Here is a 19,113-nt window from a genome sequence, read left to right as displayed (position 1 = left end):
CTGGCATTTCACAAGTGTTATACACACACGTAGGTATTCATAACATCACCTCCGTTTATATCCAACACTGCCTTTTTTATTTTCTAGCAGAAGAATATTGAAAACAGTGTACTTGAGTCTCTCACATGGAACTTCAGCAAACAACATAAAAGCCAGTACGTTTATTGGGAGAAACCTACCGTTTCAGAACATCGAGGTAAGTAAGCTGAGGATTTTAGAGTTAGAAGGAATTTCAGCAAGAAAAGAAAGGGTTTTTTTAAGTGCTGGTGCGGTAACACGCAATTATAACATGAGAAGGAATCCTGGACAGGCTGAAAACCATAGCAAAGAACAAAGCTTCTCTGTTTAGAACTTAGTAAACCATTGACTCAAAACCACACCTGGTGACGGGGGCCACATAGTTGCCGGGGAACACCCCCGTCTTGCTCGTGTGCATGGACGTGCCTTTGAACCAGCCGTCCTGGCAGCGCTCGAACACCAGGAACATCTCCCCCTTCCTCAGCTCCAGCTCGTCCTCCTTCCGGGGGGTGTACGGGTACACAGCCACATACCTGCGGGACAGAGGACCGCCTGAGTGTGAGCCGGGCAATGGGCAAACCCTGAGGAGCTCAAAGCTCTTCTTCGGTACAAAGACTTGAATGTTTTGTACGAATGTAAGCAGGATGTATGATCCTTTCCCCTGTGAGAGGCAGTGGTGCCGCTGGCCACGGAACAAACCGGCCACTGAACCACCACCTGCGTCCAAAATGCAGAGGCCCCGATTCAGAGCTGCCCACCTGGTCCTCCTGGGGGAGGTGGCCATCCTGCCACACAGGGCCCGCGGTGTGAAGGAAGTAACGTGGCTTCCAGACTGCAGGCCTGCTGCAGGGCGAGGTGCCCGCTGGGACAACTGAGCCTGCAGATGGCCCGTAAGACTGGGGAGCAGCCCCGACCAGAACATACGGTCCGAGACTCCACTGGGAAGCCAGCCCCTGGCCCTCCCCCGGTGCTGCACCTGCTCCCACGTGCTCAGCCAGGGAGGATATGAGCTGGGAAGCATCAAAGGGAAGGAAAGACCAGCCCATAGAGAGCACCACACGGCCCCTCGGCACAAGGTGACAGGGCCGCCAACCCATGGGGACCGGCGGGCAATCCGGCCCAACCATCTCCAGGTCAATCACACAGGGTGGGAACCTGCAAACCCAGCTGTGGGTGGGAGACCCCGGACAGGCCAGCCGGACGGCTCTGGAGACACTGCTGGGGACCTGCGGCTTGTCACACGCACGTCCGCCAGGTCGGGCCTGTGCGGGGACCTCCCCCTCCGCCCCTGGTTCCCTCGTATCCGCCAGGGATGAGGCTGAGGACAGACCCTGGGCAGGACAGGTGGCTCGTCCTGAGACCGTTTCGTTTCCATTTCCCAATTACACACACGACTAAGTAGACGTGTGCGGGACGCAGGTCACGAGCAGACAGCCTGGCCCCATCTCCCATCAGACAGGCGTACTCCTTCTCAACAGACACACATGGACGTATCTAAAATAAACAACAGGACCTACCGTACAGCACAGGGAACTGTGCTCAATTTCTGGTAATGAGCCGTAATGCAAAAGAAACTGAAAATATACATACATGTCTATGTATCACTGAATCGCTTTGCTGTACACCTGAAACTAACACTGAAAACCGACTACACTTCAATAAAAATGGGAATTAAAAAAAGAAAAAGAAAAAGAAAGGTGCCCTCTACTCCTCTGTCTGGGCTCCGTCTGACATGAACACTCCAGCATCCACAAACGACGCCCGCACTTACACGCTGGGGCGAGTCTGAGGCCGGAGGTGCGCGGTCTGGTCAGTGGGTCCGGCTGCCGGCCTGGTGCCCGTCCCAACAGCAGCACCTGCGGGGGTGGCCGCCTGGAGAGGGGGCGGGGGGAGGGGAGGATTCACGGTCTGGAGGAAGAGAGAGGAGAAAGTGTTACTGGCATCTTTTACAGCAAGTGGGAAAGAAGAGGAATCAGAAATCCCCGAGAAAAGACAGTGGAATCCACGCAGGGCAGAGCCAGCCGCCCTGTGCAGAAGCCTCCCCTTAAGATCCCTCTCTTGTTCTCCTTTAAGGTCTTAGAGCCACAGCGACCCTTTCATCAAACAGGTAAGAAATCACACTTGGGAGGAGGGCAAGGAAAAAACGAAACGACTGCAGGTAGTTTTATGATTAATGGCGCTTTTTAGTACGAACCACGACAAGGGTCTCAGTGCCTTTCGGGGGGCAGCTGTGACGTCACCCCGCCTGCTGGGAATTAATTTGTGATTGTTTCTGCAACCCGAACCTTATACACTGCAGAAAACAATTCAGCTGCATTGTATCTCAAACCATCTCTGCAGAGGAGAATTTCCTTTGATGCCTAGTCTCTCCAAACCGCAAACAGCAGCAAGCCATGCTCACTGGGCTGCCGCTGCCACTTCGGTTCATTCTTCTCTTAGCTTTGCCAGGTTTTGAAATTTTAGTGCTATCGAGGCTGGAGATCTTAACAAGTACACCAGGGACTAGCGGCTGGGCCCCCTCTGGGCACAGACAAGTCGGGCTCTGCCACAGGGTTCCCAGCCTTCGCAAAATCAATGGAGCAATTGTTACCTTCTGAGCTATAAACCCCGGCTAATTCCTTAGGGTCCGGAACTGAAACTCCTGGGAAGACTGGCCCCACCTCCCCTCCCCACATCTGTGAACCACTCGGTGTAAAGCCTGAATCAAAGGGGACAAGGAGGCGAGACCATGCACCCAGGACAGTGGACGTGGCGTCAAGGAGGAAACACCCCCTGGTTTCTAAACATAGCTACAACACTTCGTTTCTGTTTTTCCGGAATTAAAATCTGAATCTCAGCAACTTCACCGGCCTGTCGGTGCAGAGCTCAGGAGCACAGCAACGGCAGCAGAAGAGGGCTCCAGACGCGCTGCAACTGTCGCACACGCTCTGTTTGCTTTCTCGACTCTGGAGCTGGACTTTCCCGCACAGCAGCTGCAGCCGCTGCAGGGCTCCAGGTGCAGTACAATGAGGTGCAGGGCGCTCCTGAGGGGGAGGCGGGGGGCGGCGAGGTGGGAACAGTCACAACACGCGGCCAGGCTGTGAGCCGGGGCAGCTCTGGGAGGGAGCGCACGGGCCTGGAGTCCCCACGACCTTGACCGGGAGAGGGCCAGGCACTCAGGCCGCTGGTCTCCAGGGATAGAGCAGAGAGAAATAAAGATAATCCTGGTGGAATGCTCAGGGCACGTGACCCGGGCTGTTCCCGGAGAGGACACCCAGGGCCGGCGGGGAGGCTGAAATCACCACTCGACTGTCTCCACTGCGTCTCCCCAGGCCTCACCTCACAGCGGTGCGGCCGAGGAGGGCAGGGGACACACGAGACACAAGGACCCCGCGCCACCCACCCCCAGAAATCACGCAGAACAGAGCCGAGGCCCCGCCCCACTCTCCGAGCTGAGGTCCGCTGGCAAAGGGAGGAAATGAAAACTGTCTGCTGCACCGTGATGTCCCTAAAGCAGAAGCTGTGCCAGACTGGCCCTGAGCAGAAAAAGGCAAAGAAAAGAATCTATGGACCTGATCAAAACACAGGCCACACTGTGTCAACAACTTCAGCAAAAAGGTCACCTCTTACAGCTACAAACATACCACGAAGCAATGTTCGGTGCACATGACTTCTACAGGAGTAAGTCAGCAGGCATTTGAGATCTGGTGCAAAAGAGGATGTTTTGAAAGATCCCAAGGTTGCGCCTGACAGAAAACGCAGCTCTCTGGTGGGGCCCGTCTCGTGGGCAGACTTGTCCCTGAGGCTGGGTTGCGAATCTCTGGGGAAACGTGCACGTGTGTGTGTGTGTGTGTGTGTGTGTTAGCAGGTGGATAAATGCATGGAGACTAAAGATTAAAATCAGATTCCTCAACGTGGCCGCCCGTAGGGCTGGTCAAGCGACAGGTCTGGTGAGCCCAGGGCTGGGACAGGCCAGGAGGCCCCATGGGCTGCTGTGTGAACAACCTACACTGAGACCATCTGACGACGTGGACGCTCGGGAGGACCCCCGGGTGTGGTCCTGTGGGGCCCCAGGCATCTGCAGGGAAGCCACAGCCTCTCATGGCCAGGGCCACCTGGAGCCACCGGTCACTTCTCGGTCGGGCACTGGAGCCCAGCACACGCCCCCCCACCCGAAGCCAAGGTGTTGCTGGAGCTGCCGGCAGCAGAGGTCACACGGTCGCAACAATCTGTTCACTTGACGTTGTCCGGAACCAGAACGTTCACTGGACCTGCAGGCTGAGCGGGCAGGGCTGGGACAGCAGGTCCCGGTGGCTGTGACCCAGGGAAGTGGACGTCTGTCCACCAGTCACTGAAACGAGCTTCTGCAGATCCAGACCTTCGCTCACCAGCAAGTGGCAATGTTCACAGGTGACAACGACAATTTCTGACTAATGCTTTGCTTACAACTAGGACCCAGGGGTCTGCTGAAGGGAAGTGGTCCCCAACCTGCCGATCTTGAAGGAAGAGGCAGCTGGACACCATGGGGGCAGCACTGGCTTTGGGGTCAGAAACGCAGATTCCAACTCCGGCTCGGCCTTTCAGGGCTGCTCTCGAGGTCCCTCCAAGAAAGAAGTTTCCTCTCTGAGTAGCTGGGTCCAGGCCACCAACAACGCACATGCCCTAGTGGTCAGTGTGGGTCAAAGTTCAAGGACGTGGTGGGACCCCCTCCTCTCCGTTTCCTGCAACCAGCCGAGAAGTGCCCAGGTGACAAGATCCAGAAGGTCCCACCCCGGCTGAGGGCTGCGGGCGGCTGCCTGGAGGATGCTCTGCCTGGAGCCTGTGGTCCTGCCAGGAAGGGGCCCTTTCCTTTCCGCCTGTCCTGCATGTGTGCGTCTCCCCCACGTGCCCCAGGGCAGAACAGGGAGGCCAGGACAGCCTCTGGGTCCTCTGAGCAAGCCCCACTCCACACCCCCGGAGCCAGCATCATTTCCTTCTCAACGTCTCATTTTCAGCAGACGCACATGCAGGCCTGAGCCCCAGCCTCTCTTATCCATCCTGTGAACTGAACTCAGACGCAAGGACACTGGCCGGTGAGGGGCTGCTGGTCTCGCCCTCTGGGGCCAGCGGGGCCACCAACCCTAACGAGCAGCACCAGTGTGGGCACACAGCCGCGTCTGCGTGATGACTGGGGTGTTTTGCCTCTTTTCAGTGATGAGCAGGAAGCAGAAATACAGAAGCACTGACATGAGTGATTGAAAAAAACACGGGCGGCAGAATTCAATAAAAGTAAGAAGGTGGAAAGCACTGAGTTTTTCGTCTCAGCTGGACACTCACTGGAATTAAAGCAGTTGATTCTGGGAACAGCTATGAAGAAACGAAAAGACTTAGAGTGTATTTACACACGCCAGAAAGAGATGCTCAGACAATGATGTCTAGAGGGAAGACGTAATTAAGAATTTGGTCGTTTAAAAAAGCCTCTCTGGGAATGGAATGTCTCTCACGAACGGCAGGTGAACTGTTCCACCTCTGACTTGAGAAGAGACACCTACACAAGCTCCCTGACTCAGCAGGAACTACGTAAGGCCTGCGCCCCGGGGACCGAGCTGTGAGACGGAGTTACAGCCAGAGACGCCCCGGGGCCTTTCCTGCATCGCGAAGCGGAGCAGCTCAGTCACAGTCGTTAGGGTTCCTGAGACTGCGGTCGGAAACCGCCTCACCGTCTTCGTTCTGCCGTCACCTGGCCCTGCGGACAGGCGGTGACAGGCCTCGGCGAGGGTTTCACGAGTGAGAAAACATTGTGCTTCCCCCACCCCGAGAACAGGACGGTACCGATGGAGAGAGCTGGGTTCCTGACATGAGAGCGTCCTCCTCCGTGGGCGCTGTGAGAGTTTGATCCCAGCCTTCGCCCTGAGCTCCTGCCAACTCTGGGGCTATGCGTCCACCTCACAAACCCCCAGGCCTGGCAGGCCCGTGCCCAACAATGGACTAACTACGTGCTGGCTGCTTTGAGAACCTGACATTCTTAATTTTGCTTAAGTACACACACACACACACACACACTGCACACACGTGTGCACGCGCGCACTGCACACATGTGCACACACGTGTGCGTGCGCACACATACGCACACATGCATGCACACACACACGAACGCACACACACAATACACACACACACACTACACACACGCACGCACACGCACGCACATTTTTGTCTTAGTGATGGTCACACATTTTTGGAACGCAATCTGATTTTCAGTTGGCCGCAGGCTGCATCTGGCCTTCACTGACCTGGCTGCCCCGTGACCTCTGGTACCCAAACACCTCTCCCTCTCAGGGACAACTTGCCACCTGTCTCCGAGTCCTCCTGCCATCGGCAGAAGACGTAGGACGAAGACCTCACGCCCTCCCTCGCAGGATCAGCCAGGAAGACGCACTGCTGTGAACGGTCGGAGTGAGGTACAAAGCCAGCTTTGCTCCTAATGTTGCCTAGCGGACGTTTTAACTGTTCCTTGTGACACGCACAGGACAGCAAGCTCGTAACTCCGTTCCGCACAAAAGATTAAAAACTCTCACTTCATAAAAAAGGTGGTAGAAATAAGGATCACTTCTGATTCCACTGGTGGCACCAAAGACCCAAAATACACGCCAGGAAAAGCAGGGCTCCCTTTCCGCCACACTGCCCACCCTGATGTGCCAGAGCTCGAAGCCTGGGGGAAGGTTTCAAATTTTAAATAGGGTGCTTGCCAGGCTAACGGAGATGCAGAGGTTCCTGGGATCTTTCCACTTAAACCGAACATATTAAACCCAAGGCATTTCTGCCAGCCGACCAGGGACTCCGGGACGCAGACATCTCCCGGGAGGGCAGGCGACAGGTCTGCTTCTAATTAGGTTTTCATTCAACGGAACTGGCACAGGAGACCCAGTGAAATAAACCACCCTCTTGCTGCACATGCAGGCTTTCTTATATAATCCCAGGACCCAATGGTGGAAGGTGAATTACTTATGGTGCATGCATGCTCTCCTGTGACCCGTCCCATCCACATGCCCTAGAGTGTGCCCACAGCTAAGTGCGATCAGCCATTTACTGTATTGCACGGTTTTCAGCCCATGAGCACGGAAACGCAGCCAGCTCTGTGCCTTTCCCACTAACGAATGTTTCTAAGATCAGAAAAGTCGGTCTTTTTTCCCTTAAGAAATCAAGTTAGGATTTTTCCATGCAAAGTATCCACCTGGAAATGAAAGTACCATTGGGCTGTGAGTGTACAGGGAAAGGAAGGAAGGGAGGGAGGGAAGAAGAAAGGAAGGAAGGAAGGGAGGGAAGAAGGGAGGAAAAGAGGGAGGGAAGAAGGAAGGGAGGGAGGGAAGGAGGGAGGAAGGAAGGGAGGGAAGAAGGGAGGAAGGAAGGAATGAAGGAATGAAGGAATGAAGGAAGAGAGGGAGGGAGGGAAGAAGGAAGAAAGGGAGGAAAGGAGGGAGGGAGGAAGGGAGGGAAGAAGGAAGGGAGGGAAGAAGGGAGGAAGGGACGGAAGGAGAGGGGAAGGAAGGAAAGAAGGGAGGGAGGAAGGAAGGAGACAGTCTTCTCTGCAGATAAGCAGGCAGGAAGATTAGGGAAACTGCTCTGGTCAAAATAGCCACGGCGAACGGAACCTTCCAGTAAAGGTCACCTGACTGTACCTTCTCCCCCAGAGGCACCTGTGTGACTTGTCCTGCACCAAACAGCTGTTCTACCGAGGAAGCTGTCACTGTTCTGTAAACATTTTTATAAAAAAAAAACCCCAAACTTTAACCTCTAAGCAGAATTTACAAACTTCCATTTAAACCTAAGAACACACTTAACTTTGAAAAGCTCTCCAGAGTCTACACCAAGCTCGGGGCTAACCCTGCGTTAACGTATATCCCACCTTGTTTCAAAGCCAGTTTTCAATTATTTATAAACTGTATCAAGACAAAATAAATAGAAAATTTTAAAAATGAGGAAAATGTGACTGGATGGAGCCAACATCTTGACTAACACTCGGAGAGGTCCTTGCTGGAGGGGGACGAATGCTGGGCTGGAAGGGCTCCAGCAGAGGTGACGTATATAAAACCCACAAGCTACAAAACAAGCCAGCGCGCAGAGGCCTCCCCACGCCGGGTACAGACAGCAGAGGGGAGCGTCACGACGGCCAGACCCCAGGCTGTCTGCGGGGGAACCGGCAGACACACCACACCTGCTGCAGCCTCCCCCCCTCCCCCCGAGGTGCGCACATCACCGCTGGTCACCACCGGCTTCCAGCAGATATGACTCGTCTTGGTTTAGAGGCGGGGGCACAGCGGCTCAAGAGTGAGTGACGTTCACGGCCACACAACAGAAGAGGGGCTGAGCTGGGCTTCCAACCACGTCTGCGCCCCCGTCACCCTGTCTTCTCTGACAGCATCGCCAGCAGGTGGGGTTCTGTAAAGCCACCTACAGGGGTGGGGCCCACTGGCAGAGGGACTCAGCGCTCTGTCCTCTCCCCGTCCGGCTGGGCACGGGAACAAGCAGCCCGAGGGTACAAGGCTCGGGCCAGAGAGAGGCTGGCTCCTCACAGGTCACGCGCAAGTCCAGGAAACAGGGTTTGGCCACACCTCTGTCTCCCACTCCCAGGGCTGCACCTGCCTGCTTCTTCCCTTCCACCGTGTTCTCAGAGTTCTTCTTTGTCTCAGTCTCCTGGGCTGCCCTCTCCCTTCCCACGAATTTCCCCGTCAGGATGTTTTACAGCCACCAGCGTTGAGACTCTGTCTGCAGGCGCCAGGAGTCTGCGGGCCTGCAGGCAGCCCGGCTTCGCGGACCGAGAGCCGAGCAGAAGCCGAGAGGAACTGGACACGGAGCCCGGGATCCGTGTGCCGCGGGACCCAGAGCGAGCCACGCAGCCCCTGGGTCCCAGTGCCCTCGGGACTTTGATAAACGTGTCCTCGTAAGGAATGAGGCCGGTCTAGAAGGCCCACGGAAGCAACGGTTGAGCTGTTAGGAAATCAGGCTGAACCTGAACGAAAGGTAGAGTTGCTCCCCAGGGCCCCCCAGTGACCTCACTGGTAAAAGACAAGTGCTGACTTCCCGCTGAGACTAACAGAGCAGAGGATGAGACAGAGCCCCGCGCGGGGCCCCGGAAGACGTCACTGTGCCCGCGGGCTGAGGCCTGTACTCACCCCGAGGGCAGCCGGGTAGGGGCCCTCCGACGGGAATGTGAACGCGGGGCTGGCCGTCACCGGGCTGCTCGGGGGCGGGGTCACAATCAGCCCAGTGGTGCTTATGTGAACCTGCCAAGGAAACGGAGACGGGTTACCAGCTGAACATACGAAATCCGTGGCTTCTCTTACTGGGGACGCAGGGTGCCTTTCAGGCTACTGAGCCCCAGTTTACTGGGGACCTAACTCGTGTCAGACACTGGGAGCCGCTGGATAAACACTGGTCACGACAGCGTCTCACGTCCAGAACTCCCCACGGCCGCTGCCTCACGTGGGTGCTGCCCGGAGCCTACCCGGCCTCTTGGGTGGTCACCGCTGGGAGATGGCCCCCGACACGGCCCCGAGGGTCCTGGGCAGGTGGGCGGTGCTGAATACTCACCTGTCGACACCATGTTAGAGCCGTGGGAAACCCTAAGGTGCTGTGCTGATTTCAGTGTCACCTTGCATGACCTGTCTGAGGGGAAGTGGGGGGGACACATAATGACAACGCGGCTGCCCAGACGTGCCGCGAGCAGGAAGTTACTCACAAAACCTCTGAAAGAACGATGTCGAGCCAAAGTTGCTATTTCCAAAGGTGTCTCATCCCCGACACCACCCGAGACTGATTCACGAGAAAGAAACCGGTTATCCAGTCATGTCACTGCTTGCGTTCGGTTCCCAGATCAATGTCACCCCCGCGGCTCACCAGGGGTGACTGCGGGACGTGGGGGGTGGGAGGTCTGGCACAAACAGGGTGTCTGACTCCACTATTACAGGAATGTGGCCGCGCCCTCGTTTCCCCAGGAAACAATCACACACCAGCGGCTTTCCTAACAAAAATTCACTAATCCCAAACAGTCTCCTCAACTCTGATAATTAGGAACAAGATCATCAGCACAAAGAAAGTCTCGGAGATTAGCTCTCTAGGGCCTGAAGAAAACTCCTCTTCCTGCTGGGCAGCACCGGCGGGCCTGGCTCCATCGGCATCACGGCACACGGCCCGTTTTCACAAGCCAGCCCGAGGAACGTGGAGCCCACATCCTCTCAGAGCCACACCTGCCCCGTGAGCCCGCAGCCCGAGCGGACCCAGGCCACAGCCCTGCAGCAGAGGCGCTGGGGCGGCCGCTCCCCGCCCTGCTCTGCTTCCCTTTCCGAGGCTGGTCCCAGGCTCAGCAGCTGCTGCTCTCAGCAGAAGCTTATCTTCCTTTTCAAGAAAACCCCATGGTAAACGTTGCTAGATCCCAAAATGGAAAATACGGTCCAGTGACCCCGCTTCCCGTTAGGGAACAGGCATCTTCCCAGCACCCAGCCAGCCGGCACTTGGACGTCTTCCGTCCGCACATGCGACGGTCACCTCCCGTCCGGCCGGCTCCAGCATGCACCATGTCTATTTCCTGTTCTCCTCCCCGCACACCTTTCAGGTGACTCACTCCTTCAACAGATTCTTGTGGTGCTCACTGCACGTCTGACTCTTGAGAACATCGGTGAACAAACAAAGCTTGCTGCCCCTCCCACTCGTGTGTGTGTGTATCTATGGGTGCATGTGTGTATCCATGTGTGGATCTGTGTCTGTGTATCCATGTGTCTATCCGTGTGTCTGCGTCCATGTGTCTCTCTGTGTGTACCCACGTGTTCACGTGTGTATCTGTGTTTATCCGTGTCCATGTATCTGTGTCTGTGTGTATCCACATGTATCCGTGTGAGCATGTGGGACCCCTACATCCCCAGAGGACCAGGCACCACGGCCTGACCACCTACAAACACGGAAGCCACAATCCCCCCGAGGAAGCACACGGTGCAGCTGGGTCTGCAGGTCTGGGTCGGAGAGCAGGTCCTTTCCACGTCAAGTGGCGAGACACGAGGAACAGCCCTGCACCCCACGCGTTCACTCCACCGCCCAGAACAGGCTTGAGTTCAACTGTGCAAGCCGACCGAGAGCTGCATGTGAGCTTGTTTCTTTTTTCTTTTTTAAGGGAAAACAATTCATTGTTATGTGTTTTTAAAAACCATGCTGTGGAGCAGAATGTAAAACTGCATGATTTTTAAATGAACCCCAAGACCTGAAGGCAGCCCCCTGGCTTGGCCAGGCTGTGGGCCAGGCTCTGCAGCCTCTGGGGAGGGGCACCTCTGCTGGCAGGCCTGGCTCTGTCTGCGCCCGGAACTCAGGCCTCACCAACACCTGGGGACACGGCGTCCAGGAGGGTCTCTGACAGGGCACACAACACGTTTGCCAAGTGAATCTTGAACGTTCCTAATCACCTCCTGCCTTATTAACTCACGAAAGACGTAGCTATTTCTTAAGGCAGACTTCTCCGAAGTCCTGACGAACCAACGAGCTTTGAAAAGTGCTAGGCCAACTTCTAATTCTTTTTTAATACACTTTCATCTTTCTTTAAATGATCAACTGCCTTTTTTTTTAATGGAGATCCTGGGGACTGAACCCCGGACCTCGTGCATGCTGAGCACATGCTCCACCCCTGAGCTCCTCCCTCCCCCACCCCCACCTCCATTTAAACTGAGTATTTCTTCCTGTCTCTTTCCTGTAACTCTGGCCGGAAGGCTAAATGCCAGCGGAAGTTAGGCAGATGCGGGCAGCTGTGAACTGCAGGTTCCGACCACAGCTCGGTCCCTTTGGACGGAGGTGAAGTCTTAGCAGGTGGGAAGGCTCTGGAAAGCCGAGGTGGCCGAGGACGCCACCAGCTTCACTTAGGTGGTCTTGTCATTTCTGCTCCCCCTTTTGGAAGTGGCCACAGGGTCCTGGGTGGACACCCTCGAGCTGCCTGACCCCTGCCAGGGATGCACTATCCTCAGCAGATGACCTGGGCGGGTCCTGGGGTGGGGCGGGGGGTACCCGAGATGGGAGTACCTGAGACGGGGGTACCTGAGATGGGGCGTACCTGAGATGGGGGTACCTGAGATGCGGTGTACCTGAGATGGGGGTACCTGAGATGGGGCGTACCTGAGATGGGGTGTACCTGAGATGGTGCGTACCTGAGATGGGGCGTACCTGAGATGGGGTGTACCTGAGACAGGGGTACCTGAGATGGGGCGTACCTGAGATGGGGGTACCTGAGATGCGGTGTACCTGAGATGGGGGTACCTGAGATGGGGCATACCTGAGATGGGGCGTACCTGAGATGGGGGTACTTGAGATGGGGCGTACCTGAGATGGGGCATACCTGAGATGGGGCATACCTGAGACAGGGCGTGCCTGAGACGGGGCGTACCTGAGATGGGGTGTACCTGAGACAAGGGGTACCTGAGATAGGGTATACCTGAGACGGGGTACCTGAGACGGGGCATACCTGAAACGGGGCATACCTGAGACGGGGCGTACCTGAGATGGGGCTTACCTGAGATGGGGCATACCTGAGACAGGGGTACCTGAGACGAGGCATACCTGAGACGGGGGTACCTGAGACGGGGGTACCTGAGACGGGGCGTACCTGAGATGGGGCGTACCTGAGATGGGGCGTACCTGAGACGGGGTGTACCTGAGACAGGGGGTACCTGAGATGGGGTGTACCTGAGATGGGGCGCTGCACGAGAGCCCAGCCAGCTCGCCGATGCGTGCGGCAGCTGCAGGGTTGCTGGAGCTGATGAGGACCGGGGGGCTGATGTCCATGGAGTGGCGCTGCTGCCCGGCGTGCGTGGACTTGCCCGCCGTGGTCAGCGACGTGAACGAGTGGCGCTTCCGTGTGTTCTTCTTAGCGTCTGGCTGCTTTGGGGCGGTGGCTGAGGGACCCTCTCCGGCCCCCGTGCCCGGCCCGGGGGGCTGGTCCCATTCGATCAGCTGCTTGGCCGCCGAGTTAAACTGCGAACCGACAGAGAAGGAGTGAGAGGGTAGTGGGCGTCCGCTCTCAGAGCGCTGAGCCCAAAGCCGGGCGGCGCCGCGTCCCCGTCTGCACATGCAGGTGCCACTCCTCCCACGGTGGTGTCCCCCTCCACCCAGGCGGCCCTGCGCCCACACCACAGACACGTGTTAAATCAGGGCAGACTGCTCCAGGGCCGCACCGACAAGGTCAAGAACATTCCCCTCAAGAATCGTCAGAACGGCTCGTGTCAAACTTTGCCAGGAGCCAACGGAGACGTGCTTCCGCCCACTGCCGAGACACAGAGTGAGGGGAAGGGGGCGCTGCCTGCCGGGGGCCTCCGCTCAGAGCACCGCGGGGCCTGCAGGGCCCATCTGGGTGGGTCCAGGGAACAAATCCACGCAGAGTGCCTCACGTTCTTGCGCAGGAACCACCTCTGCCCCCCAGGCCCCACAGAGCCTCACACCCACACTGGGGGCACTCCTGATAGATCCTTGTCGTGTCTGTGCCATTATTTTCTTGTGCTCACATTCTGAATTATGATGGGGTGAGACATGAAATCTAAGTCCTGCTGGCAAGTCAGCCTGGTCTGTCTGAAAAGTCGTTGGAGTGTAAAGTTAGGGCACAGGGGTTTGGCAAAAGCTGTGCACACAAGACGGGGAAGCAACCTCAATGTCCACTGACAGATGACTGGGTAAAAAGCTGTGGTATATCTGTACAATGGAATACTACTCAGCCATTAAAAAATTAAATGATGCCATTTGCAGCCACATGGATGGACCTGGAGACCATCATTCTAAGTGAAGTAAGGCAGAGAAATAAAAAAACCATATAATATCACTTATATGTGGAATCCTTAAAAAAAAGACACAAATGAACTTATTTACAAGAGAAATAGACTCACAGACAGAAAACAAACTCATGGTTACCAGGGAGGAAAGGGGGTGGGAAGGGATAAACTGGGAGTTCGAGATTTCCAGATACTAAGCACTATATATAAAATACATCAGCAGATTTCTACTACACAGCACAGGGAACTATATTCAGTATCCTGTAGTAACCTCTAATGAAAAAGAACATGAAAAGGAATGTATATGTGTACGTATGACTGAAACACGACGCTGCACACCAGAAATGGACACGACACTGTAAACCGACTTCAGTTAAACAAAAAAGCAGCAGCAGCTTGCCTGGGACTGGGAACCAGCAAGAAAGGGGAGAGAGCCGGCTTCTGTTTTCCCTGAGACAAAGCAGGGCGTTTCCACACAGCCTCCCTGACACGCAGCCGCACAGGGACTCACCTGGATGTTCCAACAATGGGACACACTGAGCACAGGCAGCCTCTTGGGAAACACGGAGGAGACAAGCAGTAAGCCCCCCAAGGGGAGCGTGGGGGACGCCAAGGATGGCAGAGCGCTCCCCACGCCAGCACTCGCCTCTGCCACCAGCGCTCCCCCCACACATCCCGGTCAGACCAGGCCTCCTCGCCCCGCGGACGCCGACGTCGCCTGGGAGAAGGGCGATCCCCGCGGCGACACTTCAGGACGAGGAAGGGCTCTGGCACAAGGGGCTCAGGAAGCTTGCTGGCGGTGGCCCCGTGGCTGGTGCTTCCAGACGACAGTGAAGTGACGAGCGAGGCCCTGGGGCCCCCCGGGGACGCCACCTGGCCTGCTGGTCTCTACTCGTAAGTAAGTGCTGCTTTCAAACACGCGCCTACCCCTCCCACAGATTCCAAGGATCTTCCCATGCGAGAACTTTCGATACTTACGGGCGTGACGCCCCAGGAACATCCAGCAACACCCCAGTGCAGCCAGGGCCGCGGCTCTGCCGTGAGAGACACAGATGTGACTGCCCTCCACGGGTGGCCAGGCGGTGCACCATCACGGCCCGTGGCCGGGAGACCCAGAGTTCACAGATCCTGCCTGCGCCCGGCCACCCCGCCTTCTGAGGGGTCCCAGGAGAATCGAATGCCCAAGGTGGCAATGCCACGTTTTGTTTTCATGGCGGGAGTGGCCCAGGCCTTGGGACAGAGCTCAGGAAACCGCGGCAGACCGTGTGGTGCTGGGGTCCTTCTCCCTGCGCAGGCTGGGGACGAGGGGCCTGGAACAGAGCTGATGGAACAGCTCCTCCGTCCCTCACCTCACACAGAGCACCCAGCCAGATGGCAAGCCAGCTCCCGCGATGCCAGGGGACTGGTCTGGGCTGCCCCCTTCCGGGGCAAGCGCACCTGGACCCCAGGGCCCAGACCCTCAAAGGCACGACCTTGCCAGAGCACTGGACTAGGACCATCAGCTCGGCCCTAGTGGGTACTGAATAAGAACCAAGGAAGGAGGTGAGACATCCTCCCCGTGGAGGCCAAAAATACGAGGAGAAAACTGTTTCATTGACTTGCCATTAGGAGAAAATGAACGCTGGGGTCAAACCACAGGCTCCTTAGCAGCGTCTGCCTTGAAATGGTCTGAAACGTTACGGCCGTCACGCTCCCACCAGCCCACCCGGGTACAGTGACCGCCGTGCTCACAGCGCAGGGTTCCACACGCTGAGCTCCGTGCAACACCTGACAAGTCAAGCAGGGCTCCCTGTGTTTCCTGCAGTTTTTCTCAACAGGAAGCTACTCTCCTCGTGCCCTTTTCCGTTCTTAAATGTTCCATGGAAGTAAGTGTACACTGGGCACCTGTTATGTGCAGCCGTCATGCCACGTGCTGGGGCTCTTCGATGCAGAGAAACCGTCCCCGACCCGGAGGAGCTCAGACAGACGTGCGTCAGGCAAGAACTCCCCGTGATCGCCCACGTCCGGCTTCCGGCACTCCGTGTGATTTCTGAGGCTGATCCACGTTGCTTCTTGAATTGGCCATTCTCCTCTGTACATTTCCGTGTGACCCAGCCCCAGTGGGGCGGGTGGGCAGGAGCGGAGGGAGAGCCCCCACCCCCAGCATGAGATGTGAGCAGAGGCTGCTTGGGGAGGGCGAGCAGGAGGGAGGCTCCAGCCCAAAGGTTAAGGCCGGGGGGCAGCCACAGCGGCACCTCTGGACCAGCGGAGTCTGATCGCCGTGCGCAGGAGACAGCCCGGGGGCTGACCTAGGACTGGGCCGGATCGGTCCCCTACGCTCACTGGATCCACCAGGACCCGAGGTTTCCTGTGTGTTTCTTTCTACCGGGTACTTGCTCACCAAATGCACACAAGTGAGAAACGTCTGTAAACCCAAAGGACGCATTCCAGCGCCACACTTTATGGTCGAGGACCTCACTGCCAGATGTGGGAATGCAACACAAGAAATACACATGCATCTCAGGAGGTTAAGAACACGGAGTTGCCATTAAATTCTATGTAAAAATGTGCTGATGGCACAGGACACACTGCCAGAAATTCCACGTTGATGTGTAATCAGTTAATAAACTGGTGAATGAGAATTCCCCCCCACCCTGGAGCCCAGAGTGTGTGTGTGTGTTGGGGGTGGTGGGTACTGGGGGGGATCAGAATGGGAGAAGGACACACGGGGACTCTGCAAGTGTGCCCAGGACACCACCCTTCCTGCCTGCAGAGAAACGTCCTCTCCGCACACGTGACGCCTGTCACCAGGGGCGACCGCTCCACCCCCACTTCCCAACACTCTTCCTGTGACACGTCTGCTTCACTGCAGGGAGCAGGTTCTGTGGGTTTAGTAACCCAGATGCTTCTCACTGCCACGTCACAGACGCACACGTGCGACGCTAGCAGCCCCTTTCAGGACACGAGGCCGGACTCAATTCTTGCTTAATTAAAATGAACACACTCGGCTTCTTAAAAAGCCTTACTATCAAATTTAGGATGTAAATAGTTATATAATAAAAATGTCAAATAATAAAACCTCAGCCTTTCAAATACTGGTTTTAACTGCAGTTTCTCAGTTGCCTTATAAAAGGCAACCTCTGGTGAAACTGCTGAATTTCAATACTTGAAACTGCTAAATAGTTCATCACTTCTGGATATTACCCTCTGAGGTGTCAGAGCCTGAAAAGTGGTCATTGTTCTAGATGAAAAATCAGAGCGTCCTGGACACTGCATAAGCGCAGCCTGGTGGTAACAGGGAGTCTGCAGCCACCCCAGGAAGGCTCCATCTTCCCACGCGCTCTGGGGCTCCGGCGGCCAGGGTCTGGGCCTGCACGGGATGCTGGACAAAGATCCCATTCGCTTCTCAACAGCTGGCTCTGTGTCCCTAAACAAGATGCTTAACTTGTTCAAAAAATAGAAAAATAATGAACTAAATTATGGTTTCGCTCCGAGAATGTGAATTACGCAGTGATAAAAACGGATGTTTAGCTGAACTCTAGTAAGGCAGAGAAAGGTGGACTCGTGCGTGTTGTCTCCTTAGAGCACGGGGAAAAGAAGGAAGGGTATTTACCACAATGAAACGGGGTGGGACCAAGGGTTATTGGTTTCCTTTCCAGCTCTTCTGGGATGTGATTATATCACACAAATAAAATCATTAAAAATGCTCTGTGTGTCAGATGTCTCTCCGGGGAACCAGGGAAACACTGAATTGTGCAGACACGTAATTATCGTCTGTGAAAACGGCACAAGGCAAGTGCCAAGGAGGTTACGCACGAGGAGAGGACCATTTGGTTTTGCTTCTGCAAAGGAGGATCAGGCGAGAGAGGCTTCCTGGGCAGGGACAGTGTTCACAGAGGAGGGTGAGCTGCCTGCCCCAGACACGGGAGCGTGGGAACACCCGTGGTGAGCTGTGCGGGGAGCAATTCCAGGACACACCTTCAGGGCGCCCCGGCAGGGGGACGCCTTTGCGGATTCCCCGGGGGGAGTCCCTGTGGATGTCAGACACAATTGGTCACGCCCCTCGGCCTGTGTGGAGGCGCCACAGGACACCTGCACTTTTATGTTCTGTAACACCACCCCGAGCACTGGAAACTGCCCGTTCACGCAGCGAGCACTCGATAAGCATTAACCCATCTCAGGTTTTTCCTGACGGAAAACAAAGGAAACTCTTAAATTAGCAAGGCTGCCGTGGAGTCAATGGAGTGTAATAAAGTCCCTTCCCTCATTCCAGGCCCCCTTTGTGCCCAGGTACGGTCAGGCCGCCCCGCGCAGTCTGCGGGAATGGTGCCTCCCCGAGCCAGGGGACACCCTTACCTCCTGTCTCTGCAGCAAAACCAAAGGCAACAATGACTCACGCCCAGGTGACGATGCTCAGAAACCACGGAAGCCCGCTCGGGGGACAGAGCCCATGGCGCTGGGGAACCGCAGTCACGGCAGAGCCGCTGCACACAGCCAGCCAGAGAGCGAGCTGGGGTGAGTCTGCCCCTGGGTCCCCAACAGTTAACAGACCTCAAAATGACCGAGAAAGCGTGGGAACCAATGGCCTTCCTGACTGTCCCACAATTTCCCCACGTGTATTTCATACGAGTTACTGTGGAACGGAAGGGGGACGTGAGGCCAAGCACATGGCAGTTCTCTCTCCAGCTTCCCTCCCATTTTCCCACATTTCTTGTTTACAAAAATGACTTCAAATCAACTGAACGTTTCACTTTTTCATTCGAAAGAAAACTGAAATACAAATGACAGAATCTGTTCCTGTGCTGTTCAACCAGCTCCCTCTGATTACGAGACTGAAGGCGGTTATCTGACCCTTGCCCTCAGGATCCTGCAGGACAGAGACTCTAAGTGGAGCAGTGAACGCTGCTATCCTGAGCCCCTCCAAGGGTCACCTGGCAACTTCAAACCACGCGCCCAAACCTCCACTCGTAATTCCATGCAGCACAGACGGGCTCTCCCAGGGCCCCGACCCCGCAGCAGCAGAAGCCGTCACCCCCCTCAAGGCCACCCGTGCTCCCAGAGGCCCACGCATGTGACTTCGGCTGACAACACAGTTCTACTCCCTGGCCACAGAAGTATCTCTCAAAGTTTGTCTACGGGCTGGTTGTAAACGCTGCGAACAAAACACCCTTCCACCTCACAGATGGGCAGTTCACTGTGTGCAATTTGTTTTTTAATGACTATCCTGACAAGCTGGGCCACCCCACCTCTGCTCTAAGCAGACCAAAGGAATAACCTCACACGGGCGGGAGTCCATCTCCCACAGGGAGCCTGTCTGCACTGCCGATGATCGGTCGGGCATCCCCATCTGACCCGGAGCCTGGCT

At 56.1% G+C, this 19,113-nt stretch overlaps 1 protein-coding gene across 2 annotated transcripts in view; it reads right to left on the bottom strand.

Moving 5' to 3' along the window:
• Positions 1-19,113, bottom strand: part of SH3RF1 (SH3 domain containing ring finger 1) — a 107,131-nt gene that overhangs the window by 16,914 nt on the left and 71,104 nt on the right. For both annotated transcript variants that reach the window (XM_031442072.2, XM_031442073.2), the window contains exons 5-8: positions 12,694-12,981; positions 9,150-9,260; positions 1,790-1,926; positions 381-551 (exon numbers count right to left, since the gene is read on the bottom strand). In XM_031442072.2, coding sequence (XP_031297932.2) covers positions 381-551; positions 1,790-1,926; positions 9,150-9,260; positions 12,694-12,981 — 707 coding nt within the window. The remainder of the gene's footprint in view (positions 1-380; positions 552-1,789; positions 1,927-9,149; positions 9,261-12,693; positions 12,982-19,113) is intronic.

Source organism: Camelus dromedarius, chromosome 36 (assembly GCF_036321535.1).
Source record: "Camelus dromedarius isolate mCamDro1 chromosome 36, mCamDro1.pat, whole genome shotgun sequence".
Classification (NCBI taxonomy): domain Eukaryota; kingdom Metazoa; phylum Chordata; class Mammalia; order Artiodactyla; family Camelidae; genus Camelus; species Camelus dromedarius.
Note: the sequence above shows the minus strand (reverse complement) of the source record. Positions and strands in the feature narration are given on the sequence as shown.